This window comes from Podarcis melisellensis (genome assembly GCF_964234715.1).
Source record: "Podarcis melisellensis genome assembly, chromosome: 18".
NCBI classification, from domain to species: domain Eukaryota; kingdom Metazoa; phylum Chordata; class Lepidosauria; order Squamata; family Lacertidae; genus Podarcis; species Podarcis melisellensis.
Window position 1 is genome coordinate 5,688,764 of NC_138536.1, and position 14,852 is coordinate 5,703,615.

A 14,852-nucleotide genomic window follows, 5' to 3' on the forward strand; every position below is an offset into this window, starting at 1 on the left:
GGCCCTCGGAGCTGAACCTCAGTGTCCGGCCTGGATGATGGGGGTGGAGACGCTCCTTCACACACTCCCCAAGCCCAGAGAGCAGAGACGGTTTGGGCTGCCCGGACACCACAGACTCATACATGACCTACCAGGGTCGACACAAAAGCAAGCTGGTTGGGACAAGAGTTACGGGTGGAAGAGAAAGATGGAGACGAGGGCTGCCTCACAGCACGATTGGGAGACTGAGACACTCCTACTTTGGGGCGCAAGCTAGGATATTGTTTTATTTGGAGAGCCAAAACCACAAGGATTACTGTATTTTTTGCTCTATAAGACTCACTTCTTCCCTCCTAAAAAGTAAGGGGAAATGTGTGTGCGTCTTATGGAGCGAATGCAGGCTGCGCAGCTATCCCAGAAGCCAGAACAGCAAGATGGATTGCTGCTTTCTTTCTTTTTTTTATAAGATATTTATTAAAGTTTTCAATATTAATACAAAAAAAAAAACCAAAAAGAAAAAAGAAAAAATAACAAAAATACAAAAATAAGAATAATTAAAAAAACACACAAAATTTCCACAACTTATTTTCCATTGACTTGTTTCCCAGACCTCAGACCTCCCTTTTTTTGTATTCCAATTCAAGTTGTTAGTTCAGCAAATCCTTATCAATAAGTTTTAACCTGCTTCTGAACCTTTTTTTCCCTACTCTCTTAAAACATTACAGCTAGAAACCACTTAATTTGAGGGATTGCTGCTTTCACTGCGCAGCGATCCCTCTTGCTGTTCTGGCTTCTGAGATTCAGAATATTTTTTTTCTTGTTTTCCTCCTCCAAAAACTAGGTGCGTCTTGTGGTCTGGTGCGTCTTATAGAGCGAAAAATACGGTACTTGTCTTTCCTCTGCTTCCTGAATTTGGTCTTCTGAATAGCGCTTAAGCAGAGACATACAAGAAGTGGGTTTATACCAGCACGGACCATTCGTCTGCCAAGATACACCGGGGGCAGCCAGCCTGGCAGCTTCCGAATGTGGCTGAACTACAACTCCCAGCAGCCAGCAGGGTCACTGGTCAAGAAGGATGGGAGTTGTAGTCCACCCAGGTCTGGAGGGCCACAAATCCTCCATCATTTTGGACTCACAGCTGTCCATGGAGGCACAGGTCAATTCTGTGTCCAGGGCAGCTGTCTCCCAGCTCCATCTGGTACGCAGGATGAGACCCTACTTGTCCGAAGACTGGCCAGAGTGGTGCATGCTCTGGTTATCTGTATTATTATTATTATTATGGAATAAAGGTAAAGGGACCCCTGACCATTAGGTCCAGTCGTGGCCGACTTTGGGGTTGCGGCGCTCATCTCCCTTTATTGGCCGAGGGAGCCGGCGTACAGCTTCCGGGTCATGTGGCCAGCAGGACTAAGCCGCTTGTGGAGAACCAGAGCAGCGCACGGAAACGCCGTTTACCTTCCCGCCGGAGCGGTACCTATTTATCTACTTGCACTTTGAGGTGCTTTTGAATTTGCTCGGTTGGCAGGAGCAGGGACCGAGCAACGGGAGCTCACTCCGTCATTGCGGGGATTCGAAATGCTGACCTTCTGATCAGCAAGTCCGAGGCTCTGCGGTTTAACCCACAGCGCCACCTGCATCCCTTACTATGCAATAGGAGATCCCTATTTCTATCTGATAAATGTTAGAGGGTATGGATGTTGACAGCTTTGGTTTCCAACCCAAACCAATTAAGCCGCCTTCAATGCCCGTCCTCTCTCGAGAACTCAGAGCTCTCCTCTGCCCCTCACTGTCGAAACATTCCTTCGCCGCCACCCCATGGCACTTCCCCACCCTTTGCCCACCCCAACCCACCCCCTACAACTCCCTACCCCCCCCCCACGACACAAGACATTTCAGGTCACGGCAAAGGGGGCACCTGCCTCTTCCCCCGTCTAGCGACACAGAAAACGGGCAAGGAGTTGGATCAGATCTGAGATTCTCAGCCTCTCTCCGGCGAAGCGGATTTCAAAGGAAATTCCGAACAGATTTTCACACACACACACACAATTTGGTTCGGAGCACTATTCAGTTTGTCCCGAAACCGTGTGGTTTAGCATTTATTTCACCTGCGCTGAGAAGCTCGGCGGATGCCGTGTTTGAAACATAGCTGTCAACATTTCCCTGTTTTATTATTCTGAATAGGATTCCTCACAAGAAAAGGGAAAAGTTGACAGCTATGGTTTGAAACGGGCACCTTCCCGTGGTTGCTTACGACTTCATGAAACAGAAAAATCCCCCCCTCCGTCCCTGCCCGTACCCAAATAAAAACCCCACCGCCCCCCTTGAGAACAGTGACTTCGCTTCCCCAGTAAACCCTGCTCCAGAAGATGCCAAGGTTTCCCCCCCTTTCGGACATCAGGCCTCACCCGAGCTATACCAGGGCGTAATCAAACTGCCCCCTCTCCAGCCCTTCTTTGTGGTCGGTCCAGGATGAAGCGGGCATCCTGCTATAAGGGTCTAGCAAGATGCGGAAGCAGCGGACCATCAGCATGACCAAGAACGCCAGCAGGAGGATGACGAAGGCAAAGACCGTCTTTTGTTCCGCGTCCATCCCGAAAGGGCTGGGGACGGGCTCCACTCGCCCCGGGGACAGCAGCTCATAATCCAGCGTCGAAGCGTTGTCCATCCCAGCAGCACGGCGAAAACTCCTCGCCAAGGGTTGTGTCAGGCAGCGAGCATCTTCCAGGATCATATGCGTGTGTGTGTGATTTTTTAGGGGTGAAGGAACTTCCCTTCCAGAGATCTACTCCATGACCATGTCGGGCCGCTGACCAAACACCCCAGTCGCCTGCGGAAGTAAGAAGGTTGGTTGTTTTATTATTATTAAAGTGGCAAACCTAGACAGCATCTTAAAAAGCAGAGACATCACCTTGCCAACAAAGGTCCGTACAGTGGTACCTTGGGTTACATACGCTTCAGGTTATACACTCTGCTAACCCAGAAATAGTGCATCAGGTTAAGAACTTTGCTTCAGGATAAGAACAGAAATCAGGTTCCGGTGGTAAAGGGGTGCTTTAGGTTGAGAACAGTTTCAGGTTAAGAATGCACCTCCGGAACAAATTAAGTACTTAACCCGAGGTACCACTGTATAGTTAAAGCTATGGGATTTCCCAGTAGTGATGTATGGAAGTGAGAGCTGGACCATAAAGAAGGCTGATCGCTGAAGAATGGATGCTTTTGAATTCTGGTGCTGGAGGAGACTCTGGAGAGTCCCATGGACTGCAAGAAGATCCAACCTCTCCATTCTGAAGGAAATCAGCCCTGAGTGCTCACTGGAAGGACAGATCCTGAAGCTGAGGCTCCAAGACTTTGGCCTCCTCATGAGAAGAGAAGACTCCCTGGAAAAGACCCTGATGCTGGGAAAGATGGAGGGCACAAGGAGAAGGGGACGACAGAGGACGAGATGGGGGGACAGTGTTCTCAAAGCTACCAGCATGAGTTTGACCAAAGTGCGGGAGGCAGTGGAAGACAGGAGGGCCTGGCGTGCTCTGGTCCAGGGGGTCACGAAGAGTTGGACATGACTAAACGACTAAACAACAACAAAGTTTTCTTGGAAGGAGGGTCTTTCTACCGTATGTGGTGGTAAAAGCTTTCTGGGAAATGATATCTGGTATCTTCAGATATCTGGTACTGGCAACTTAAGAAGTGTGCATGCACACGAAAGCTCATACCCATAACAAACTTAGATGGTCTCTAAGGTGCTACTGGAAGGAAGTTTGGAAATGTTAAAACGATTGTAAAACTAATGAAATGTATAAACTTTAAATAAATATATATGAACTTTTTTTTAAGTGAAGTCGCAAGCAGGATTTGAAATCTGGGCAGCGGAGGAGAAATTACCATAATTGTAAAGTAGTATGAGATTTAGATTTATGCTACATAATGCAGTGGGGGGGTGTAAATAAGGGTGGCAAACAAAGGGGCAGCTGCCCTCCCAATCAATCAATATCCATAAAAAATCAATGCAAATCTGAGGTTCTTTCCCCCCCCCCAAACAAAAACCTGCTCCCCCTAACGAAATTCCTGGCTACACCCATGGTGGGATGTCAAACCGTTAAGAGAAACATGTACAGGTATTAATGTTGATTTGTTAAAATTTCTGAAAGGTAATAAAAAATCAATATAAAAAGAAAGGAGGAAAGGAGAGAGAGAGAGAGAGAGAGAGAGAGAGAGAGAGAGAGAGAGAGAGAGAGAGAGGGAGGGAGGGAGGGAGGGAGGGAGGGAGGGAGGGAGGGGAGGGGAGATTACATGCCCTCATACCTTCCAGTTGCGGTTCCAGAAGGCTGGCAACTCTAGAACCGGAGGAAAAATTACTACATCCAATCCCTTCTTCTCCAACATCAGTACAACATCGTTGTTAGGCTGAGAGGCTGCAAAAGAGACAATGAATGGGTTGTAAGATGCCGTAACTGTGTCCCTGAAGGACCTAGTCATTTCGGTTGGAGGATGGATGGCGGCTAACAGATTGAGGTTGAATCCTGACAAGACAGAAGTGCTGTTTTGGGGACACACGGTGTGGGTGAGTGTGGAGGACTCCCTGGTCCTGAAAGGGGCAACTGTGCCCCTGAAGGACCAGGTGTGCAGCCTGGGAGTCATTCTGGACTCACAGCTGTCCATGGAGGTGCAGGTCAGTTCTGTGTCCAGGGCTGCTCTCCACCAGCTCCATCTGGTACGCAGGATGAGACGTTTCCTGCCCGCAGACTGTCTGGCCAGAGTGGTGCATGCTCTGGTTATCTCCCGCTTGGACTACTGCAATGTGCTCTACGTGGGGCTACCTTTGAAGGTGACCCGGAAACTGCAACTAATCCAGAATGTGGCAGCTAGACTGGGGACTGGAAGCGGCCGCCGAGACCACATAACACCCGTCCTGAAAGACCGCCATTGGCTCCCAGTACGTTTCCAAGCACAATTCAAAGTGTTGGTGCTGACCTTTAAAGCCCTAAACGGCCCAGTAGACCTGAAGGAGCGTCTCCACCCCCATCGTCCAGCCCGGACATTGAGGTCCAGCTCCAAGGACCTTCTGGCAGTTCCCTCCCTGCAAAAAGTGAGGTTACCGGGAACCAGGCAGAGGGCCTTCTCGGTGGTGGCGCCCGCCCTGTGGAACGCCCTCCCACTAGATGTCAAGGAAATAAAGAACTATCTGACTTTTAGAAGACATCTGAAGGCAGCCCTGTTTAGGGAAGTTTTTATTGTTTGACGTTTTATCCTGTTTTTAATAGTCTGTTGGGAGCTGCCCAGAGTGTTAAGAAACCCCCGATTTAAAGGCGAATTCTCCAACGGCTAATGAAAAGCGTATATAATGCCTTTTTTCCCCAGTCGCCCACTCAACACCTCCTTTCCTTCAATTTTCATTTTGTATTTCATGGAATAAACAGTTCCTTTACCAGCAAGAACTTCGACTTCATTTGGTTTGAAATACTCAATTTCATTCGCGTTTATTAAAAGTCCTGTTCCCTTAGTAACTTTTAAAAAATAAATGATATTAATGACTGTATAAGACAGGGAGAGAGACAAAGACAGATGGAGAGATGGAGATAAGGGAACACAATCAAAATGGGTTGCATGAGTTTCCAAAAGGAGCTTTTTGTCAGGAGAGAGGGAGAGGGATTGCTATAAGAAGCAGTTTTTATATAGAATAAATATTAATAAATGCACACATATCTAAATTTATGAACCATGTGTCTGAAATAGTACGGGAAAGCCATCCTGAAGCTAGTTTGACTCTCCCAATGACCTCAAATATTCCTCTGCAGTAAGGGAGGCAAATGGGGAAAGCCTTCTCATGGTCTTTTTGCTTGCAAATCCTGTCTTAACGGCATATTTGTGTATGGATAAGGTTAGCCTGGTCTGAAGCTCAGCATCAAAAAAACGAAGATCATGGCCACTGGTCCCATCACCTCCTGGCAAATAGAAGGGAAAGAAATGGAGGCAGTGAGAGATTTTACTTTCTTGGGCTCCATGATCACTGCAGATGGTGACAGCAGCCACGAAATTAAAAGACGCCTGCTTCTTGGGAGAAAAGCAATGACAAACCTGGACAGCATCTTAAAAAGCCTTGCCAACAAAGGTCCATATAGTTGAAGCTATGGTTTTCCCAGTAGTGATGTATGGAAGTGAGAGCTGGACCATAAAGAAGGCTGATCGCCAAAGAATGGATGCTTTTGAATTCTGGTGCTGGAGGAGACTCTTGAGAGTCCCATGGACTGCAAGAAGATCAAACCTCTCCATTCTGAAGGAAATCAGCCCTGAGTGCTCACTGGGAGGACAGATCCTGAAGCTGAGACTCCAATACTTTGGCCACCTCATGACAAGAGAAGACTCCCTGGAAGAGACCCTGATGTTGGGAAAGATGGAGGGCGCAAGGAGAAGGGGACGACAGAGGACGAGATGGCGGGACAGTGTTCTCGAAGCTACCAGCATGAGTTTGACCAAACTGCGGGAGGCAGTGGAAGACAGGAGTGCCTGGTGTGCTCTGGTCCAGGGGGTCAGGAAGAGGCGGACACGACTAAACGACTAAACAACAACAAAGACAGTATGGAGCTAGATCGAAGAACGGTCTGACTCTGTTCAAGGCAACTTCTCATGCTCCTAACTCCGTGTGAGCAGAAGGGTTTCAAACCAGAGCCTTTCGATGTCTTACCTGGACCTTCTGCATGCAAAGCAAGTGTCCTTTTGCTCTGCTATCTCACCCTCCATGTCCCAACCCCACCAGAGCCGATCTTATCGGCATGCAAAGCTTAATGTCCCCAAACCTCACCTCAATTTGCTGCCGTCCTTGCAAAAGAACCCTAAATCTTCCACAGGGAGAGCAAACGCTTTTCCTAATCGTGCCCAGAGTGCAGGAGGGATGCTTGAAATCCAGAATTTAAGCCGCCGCCTCCAGCTCAGATCGCCCTCATGGCATCTCCTTATGAGAACAGAGTTTACCATCTCTAACAACCTGCCGCCCCTCACTGTAATCCTTCTGTTGCGTTAATCTTTAATCCTGCCCTTTGGAGATAGCCAGCGCTCCGGTTTATGGGATTAAGGTTTCGTTTGGGGGAAACACGGCAGCTGATTGAAAATACCCGCTGAGTCGGAAAAGAGATCCATCCTATCAGGGATAAGCTACCCGAGTGCCTCTCAGAGAATCGTGAAGTTGGGAGGGGACACTACATTTTGTTTATACCCCACCCATCTGGCTGGGTTTCCCCAGCCACTCTGGGCGGCTCCCAACAGAATATTCAAACCACAGTAAAAATCAAACATTAAAAACTTCCCTAATCAGGGCTGCCTTCAGGTGTCTTCTAAAAGTCAGATAACTGTTTATTTCCTTGACATCTGATGGGAGGGCACCACCACCGAGAAGGCCCTCTGCCTGGTTCCCTGCAACCTCGCTACTCGCAGGGAGGGAACTGCCCTAAACAGGGCTGCCTTCAGATGTCTTCTTAAGATACCTTTGAAGGTGACTCGGAAACAACAACTAATCTGGAATGTGGCAGCTAGACTGGTGACTGGGAATGACCGCCGAGACCACATAACACCAGTCCTGAAAGACCTACATTGGCTTCCCAGGATGTTTCCGAGCACAATTCAAAGCGTTGGTGCTGACCTTGAAAGCCCTAAACGGCCTTGGTCCAGTAGACCTGAAGGAGCATCTCCACCCCCATCGTTCAGCCCAGACACTGAGGTCCAGCGCCGAGGGCCTTCTGGCGGTTCCCTCCCTGCGAGAAGTGAGGTTGCAGGGAACCAGGCAGAAGGCCTTCTCGGTGGTGGTGCCTGTCTTGTGGAATGCCCTCCCATCAGATGTCAAGGAAATAAACAGCTATCTGACATTTAGAAGACATCTGAAGGCAGCCCTGTTTAGGGACGTTTTTAATGTTTGATCTTTTATCGTGTTTTTAATGTTCTGTTGGGAGCTGCCCAGAGTGGCTGGGGAAACCAAGTCAGATGGGCAGGGTATATATAAAATTATTATTATTATTATATCCAATTCAACCTCTTGCTTGGTACCTAGATACCTATTCTCAGCTTGAAATATCTGGGGTGAAATATTGCATGCCCCTGTCCACAGCCTGACAGCTCTTACCATTAGGGACTTTCTAATATTCAGCCGATCAGAAGGTCGGTGGTTCGAATCCCTGCAATGATGGGGTGAGCTCCTGTTGCTTGGTCCCTGCTCCTGCCAACCTAGCAGTTCGAAAGCACGTCAGAGTGCAAGTAGATAAATAGGTACCACTCCGGCGGGAAGGTAAACGGCGTTTCCGTGCGCTGCTCTGGTTCGCCAGAAGCGGCTTAGTCATGCTGGCCACATGACCCGGAAGCTGTACGCCGGCTCCCTCGGCCAATAAAGCGAGATGAGCGCCGCAACCCCAGAGTCGGCCACGACTGGACCTAATGGTCAGGGGTCCCTTTACCTTTACTTTAATATTCAGCCAAAATCCCAAACACACCCAATTTTTCCACCCCTCATCACCTGGCCACCCTCCTTTGGACTCACCCTGGACCTTCCATGTCTTCTTTAAAACGGGTCACCCAGAACTGGACATGAGAAACCAGAGTAAACTGCTTGGCCAGTGTAGAGGAAAAATATTATTTCTGAACACCGGGACCCTGTCTTTCTGTTGGCATTAGTTATTTCAGCAACCAAATTGCACTGTTGTCTCACAGGTCAGTTTATGCCCTATTAAGACAACCAAGTCCTTTTTCCTGTACTCGTGGGCTTGGGATATTTCATATTATCCCCCTAAATGCAAGACGTTTTATCTCGCTCTGAAAAAGGGGAGTTAAATGCACGCAGACAGAGCAAGGCTACGGTTAACAACACAGTTTTGTGAAGATGGTGAAGTTCTGAATTATCTATTTTTCTTCTGCCGCAGAACTGACACATTCCTCTTTTTTATTTTAAAAAACGCAAATTTTGGTACGGAGTCTTTCTTTCTATGCAGCATGTCCTCCGCTCTTTCCCCATATGAACGTTACTGACGTTCACGTATGAATCATTAGAAAGCCCCGTGCAAGACGGAATTGATCACTTTTCACACAGTGTGGGAGTTTGGTTTTTTGGCCAATCTTTGCGTGTGAGCCAGGACTCAACAAGCACCATTTGGTGCAAAGGCTGTAGGTGACGAGGAGCAATTAAATAAATCGAAATGATTCTCCGCTCCGTGACAAGCCAAGATTTCAATGACACATGCAGATCAGATTATTAAAAAGCAGGCAGAATTGAAAGCACAAAAAGTAAATTTGATTCAGCCTAATGCCTGATTGTTTGGAAGATGGTGACCCATCTGGCAAGGGTCCCAAGCAACACAAATGGTAGTGGGAGCTACCTGACGTTTTCTGAACCGCTTCCTGGACTGGAAAAAAGATGAACACGGATTCGTGGGTTTAAGAGTAGGCAACAGGCACCCTCCTCCAAAGGGATGCAGGTGGCGCTTTGGGTTAAACCGCAGAGCCTAGGACTTGCCGATCAGAAGGTCGGCGGTTCGGATCCCCGTGACGGGGTGAGCTCCCGTTGCTCGGTCCCTGCTCCTGCCCACCTAGCAGTTCAATAGCATGTCAAAGTGCAAGTAGATAAATAGGTACCGCTCCGGCAGGAAGGTAAACGGCGTTTCCGTGCGCTGCTCTGGTTTGCCAGAGGTGGCTTAGTCCTGCTGGCCATATGACCCGGAAGCTGTATGCCGGCTTCCTCGGCCAGTAAAGCAAGATGAGCGCCGCAACCCCAGAGTTGTCCGCGACTGGACCTAATGGTTAGGGGTCCCGTTACCTTTACCTTACCCTCCTCCAAGGACAAATATTCCTGTTGCCTCCACTCAAAGAGGGTCTGAGCAATGCCTTCTTAAGCTGCAGAATTACTCAACCCGGAACAGTGGCGTAGCGTGGGTTGTCAGCACCCGGGGCAAGGCAAGTAATTTGCACCCCCTAACCCGTGGATTTGCGCCCCCTAACCCTACCCCCCAGATGTTGCGCCCGGTGCGGCCGGCCCCCCTGCACCCCCCACGCTACGCCACTGACCCGGAAGTATCTTGTTCTGGTTCTGCTCAAGGCAGCTCAGGAGTTTCAGCACCACGGACAGCTCCAAGTGAGACGCTTGCTCCCACCAAGGTTAAGAGCAACGGAGGGCCAGAGCCTTCGCTCCGAACTCTGGACAAGTGGGCAGCCCCGCCCACCTGTCAATTACCCGGCGCCATGGCGACATCAGGTGCTGCTGTACTTTGAAGCCCCCCAAGGGCAGCAAGGGGCTGTTTGCAAAGAGGCCCTTTCTCTTGGAACCTTTCTGGGCATGCGCAGGGAACACGCCGGCAACACAGAATCGAACCCTTCGCTTGTTAGTTGACTTGTGGAGGGTCCTAAATCGCTGGCCGTCGGGGTCTGCTTCCCTGGCGTGTTCCCTGCAGGGAATGCACCCCAGCAGGATCGAACCGTGCCTTCCCATCACCCAGTGATGTCAGCGGATGAACCGGTGGGCGTGCTTAGAGGGAAATGGCATTGTGGGGCAACATGGAACCCTTGGCAGGCCAAAATTGGCCCACAAACCAGAAGTCCCACACCCTTGGTTAAAAGCAAGTGGGGTGTGCTGCTCCCGAGGGTTAACCGTGAGGCGAGGTCCGAGTCCAGTCTGAGGTCGAGGGTGCAGTAGGAAGACAGTCTGTCAAAGCTGAAGCTGGGTCCAAGGCAGGGAGTTGGGTGAGGTCAGGAGCTCCGGCAGAGGAGCAGGACAGGGTGCAGGCAGGGACAGGCTATCAACAACGTCGCTCCCGCAACTTGGGACTGGGGCTGGCTGGCTTTTATCTGCCCCGAGGCATAGGGCGGCCCCGGTACACAGGTGACTTGCCTCTCCTGGCCTGGAGGCGAGCACTCCTCCTGCGATAACTTAGTTCCCTCCACCTCTCTGCCCTGAGCCTCTGCAGCTCAGGAGAGGCTGGAGGGTTACCGGACCCAGAGGCAACCTCAGCTTCCTCTGGTAGGGCTGCGAGTGGAGCACCTGCAGGCAATGGGTCCTCCATCACCTGCCAGAGCAGACTCAGCTGGTGCCTGCACCTGAGGACCCAGTACAGGTGAGGACCCTTCAGGCTAAAGCCCCAGCCCCGGCTCAGCTGGTTCTGGAGGCGGGGAATCCTGTGCAGGCTGGGATCCCACAGGTTCAGCCTCCGAGTCCGAATCCCAGGCCATCACATGGAGTCTCTCTCCCCAGAGTACCTCTCCTAGACCTTGGGGGTAGGGGAAGTTAGTTTCTTAAAGGGCCAACTCTCTGGCCTGAGGACAGGCACTCTTTGCATGCTCCATAGCATCCCACATGGTCCTCTCTCTGTGCCACTGGACTGGCAATCAGGGACACACACATTTGAAGAACCTGGAAATATCATCCTGCGCCTTGGTTCTGCAGGAGGTGGTTCTGGGGGATCCCGTCTGCCAGCGTCAGGGCTCAGACCTGGCCCCTCAACAGTTTCAGCACCAAGGACAGCTTCAAGTGAGACGCTTGATCCTGCAAGCGATTTCCCCCGAAAAAAGCACTATTTTCAGGGCACAAAGCTCCTAAATGTGCATTTTTGGGAACTGTGCCAAAAAAGCGCTTTTGGGGGGGGAGACTACTTCAGAGCAACAACTCATTTAGGGGCACAGCAAGCAACCTCCTGCTTTAGGAGTCCCAGAAACTTTTTTTTTATGGAAAACATTTCTTCCTTGCAATAATCAAGCCATTCTCTCATGCCCTGTCACATATCTCAGGAAATTACTGTAATATACGGCTTGAGTTGGATAGATCAGTCTGTTCCCAATCCAAGTCAATCTTGCAAGCGTCCGTAGCTTCACTCCGTCTCATTTCCAAATTAATAGTGTGTGTGTTTTCAACAACAAAAAAGGACAGACAAGATTTATATTCAAATACATTTCTCGTCACAAAAAGTCAAATAAGCTACAGTCAAATCAGTCCTGCTCAGAGTAGACCCACTGAAGTCAATGCCTAACTAAAGCCTGATCGTTTCAGTGGGTGTATTCTGACTAATGTGGGTGGTATCCAATGCCAGCCCTACTCAGAGTAGACCCATTGAAGTTAATAGGCATGTCTAATTTGGCTTAATTCCTTTTAAAGGGTCTTATTAGCCAGCTGGATACAACCCCAGGCATTTAAAGACATATTTTGCGCGGTATCCCGCTAAATTAAACTTACAGCCGCTTAAATTAGCGACCATGCCAATTAAATTCAATTAGTCCTAATTAGTCCTACTCGTTTCAGTGGGTAGTCTTAACATCAGATACTGCCTGGATACATAAATGGTTGGAAACCTAAGTATTGCTAAGTATTTATCATAAAATAAGGGGGGAGTGTGCGAAATTGCACATTCTTTCGTAGCAAAATTCAGAGAGGTGCAAAATCCCAAGAACGACGACGTTCCGATCCACTTCTAGACCAAGGGATGCCCATCACGTGGCTCTGCTTAAAATACGGACCAAACTGGGTTCTCCTCCACCCGCCCCCCCTCTATTGCCCAAAACTTCTGGAGGGCGAGAAAAAAGTGTGGCACGTACCTGTTGGGCAAGGCAGTGCCCGTCAGCCTCGCTGCCCGCCGCATGTCATCTTGAGGGTGAAGGTGGCACCGTTTTTCCCTGGAGAAGACCGTACGGAAGAAAACTGTCCTTCTCAGACACCCCCAGACGGTTCCTATGGAGACACAAGCATCAATTGCAGAAGCCAAAAGGTGCCACTGGGAGAAGGAAACTCATCTTTGCAGAACCGGAGGGAGGGAAACGGCGGCTGCTGCGTCGCCCAGGGCTGAGTCGTGACTCTGGTGGGCAACACAGAAAGTCCGTGGACAAGAAAAGGAGAGGAGGGGGGTGGCGTGTCGCTTGTGGCAGCAGTGATGCTGGAGCCCATCTGTCGCTGCTCAAAAATTGGGAGTTTTTTATGGGGGGGGGAGAGTTTCATCCGCCTTCTGCTGGAATGACGAAGCCCACGACTCAGTTAATCCAAATTAGTCAGTTCGGGTTGGTTGTCTTGTGGATTTCATAAGCTATAAATGACCATTATTTTATCAGCAGGTTGCATCCAGCAACCTCTTTCTGCTGTTCCTTAATTTTTTATTTTTTTTTCCTAAATAACAACAACAACAACAACAACAATAATTTATTATTTCTACCCTGCCCATCTGGCTGGGCTTCCCCAGCCACTCTGGGTGGCTTCCAAAAAAATATTAAAATACTATAATACATCAAACATTAAAAGCTTCCCTAACCAGGGCTGCCTTCAGATGTCTTCTAAAAGTCTGGTAGTTGTTGTTCTCTTTGACATCTAATGGGAGGGCTTTCCACAGGGTGGGTGCCACCACCGAGAAGGCCCTCTGCCTGGTTCCCTGTAACTTGGCTTCTCGCAATGAGGGAACCGCCAGAAGGCCCTCGGTGCTGGACCTCAGTGTCCGGGCAGAATGATGGGGGTGGAGATGCTCCTTCAGGTATACTGGACCGAGGCCGTTTAGGGCTTTAAAGGTCAGCACCAACACTTTGAATTGTGCTCGAAAACGTACTGGGAGCCAACACAGATATCTCAGGACTGGTGTTATGTGGTCTCTCGATGACTCCCAGTCACCAGTCTAGCTGCCGCATTCTGGATTAGTTGTAGTTTCCGGGTCACCTTCAAAGGTAGCCCCACATAGAGCGCATTGCAGTGGTCCAAGCGGGAGATAACCAGAGCATGCACCACTCTGGCAAGACAGTCCGTGGGCAGGGAGGGTCTCATCCTGCATACCAGATGGAGCTGGTGGACAGCTGCCCTGGACACAGAATTGACCTGTGCCTCCATGGACAGCTGTGAGTCCAAAATGACTCCCAGGCTGCGCACCTGGTCCTTCAGGGACACAGTTACCCCATTCAGGACCAGGAAATCCTCCATACCTGCCCGCATTTCCTGCATATTCTAAATTAACTTAACTTATTCATTTATTCAACTCTTTTGAAACTGCAGTTTATTACTATAATCCTGCCAACATCCTTATCTGTTTACGGTGTGTTTGTAAATATTCAATAAACCATTTCCATTATTTTTATCAAAAGTCTGCTATCTTGATTTCTTATTTTTCCCCAGTAGGTTTCACCATTTCTGCATATTCCCTAATATTTTGTATCCATTCTTCTTTTGCTGAGACGACTTCTTTCCATTTTTGGCCAAAGAACATTCTTGCCGCTGTAGTCGCACAAATTCTGGGCTGCTTCAATAGGAGTATAGCATCTAGATCAAGGGAAGTAATAGTGCCACTGTATTCTGCTCTGGTCAGACCTCACCTGGAGTACTGTGTCCAGTTCTGGGCACCACAGTTCAAGAAGGACACTGACAAACTGGATCGTGTCCAGAGGAGGGCAACCAAAATGGTCAAAGGCCTGGAAACGATGCCTTATGAGGAACGGCTAAGGGAGCTGGGCATGTTTAGCCTGGAGAAGAGGAGGTTAAGGGGTGATATGATTATTATTGTTGTTGTTGTTGTTGTTTAGTCATTTAGTCGTGTCCGACTCATGCTGGTAACCTCGAAAACGCTATCCAACCATCTCGTCCTCTGTCGTCCCCTTCTCCTTGTGCCCTCCATCTTTCCCAACATCAGGGTCTTTTCCAGGGAGTCTTCTCTTCTCATGAGGTGGCCAAAGTCTTGGAGCCTCAGCTTCAGGATCTGTCCTTCCAGTGAGCACTCAGGGCTGATTTCCTTCAGGATGGAGAGATTTGATCTTCTTGCAGTCCATGGGACTCTCAAGAGTCTCCTCCAGCACCAGAATTCAGAAGCATCAATTCTTCGGCGATCAGCCTTCTTTATGGTCCAGCTCTCACTTCCATACATCACTACTGGGAAAACCATAACTATAACTTTATG

General features: G+C 49.3%; 1 protein-coding gene across 1 annotated transcript; it reads right to left on the reverse strand.

The window, feature by feature from the left end:
- Window positions 1–1,831: 1,831 nt before the first annotated feature.
- Window positions 1,832–12,902, reverse strand: CTXN1 (cortexin 1). Its single transcript, XM_081895979.1, has 3 exons — window positions 12,529–12,902; window positions 4,279–4,388; window positions 1,832–2,806 (listed from the first exon to the last, which is right to left on the reverse strand). Exon 3 carries the CDS (start codon window positions 2,708–2,710, stop codon window positions 2,390–2,392), a length of 321 nt encoding a protein of 106 aa, XP_081752105.1. The 5' UTR covers window positions 2,711–2,806; window positions 4,279–4,388; window positions 12,529–12,902; the 3' UTR covers window positions 1,832–2,389.
- Window positions 12,903–14,852: the final 1,950 nt, after the last annotated feature.

Coding starts and splice junctions, on each gene's coding strand:
- CTXN1 (XM_081895979.1), bottom strand. CDS start 2,710: ATGATCCTGGAAGATGCTCGCTGCCTGACACAACCCTTGGCGAGGAGT.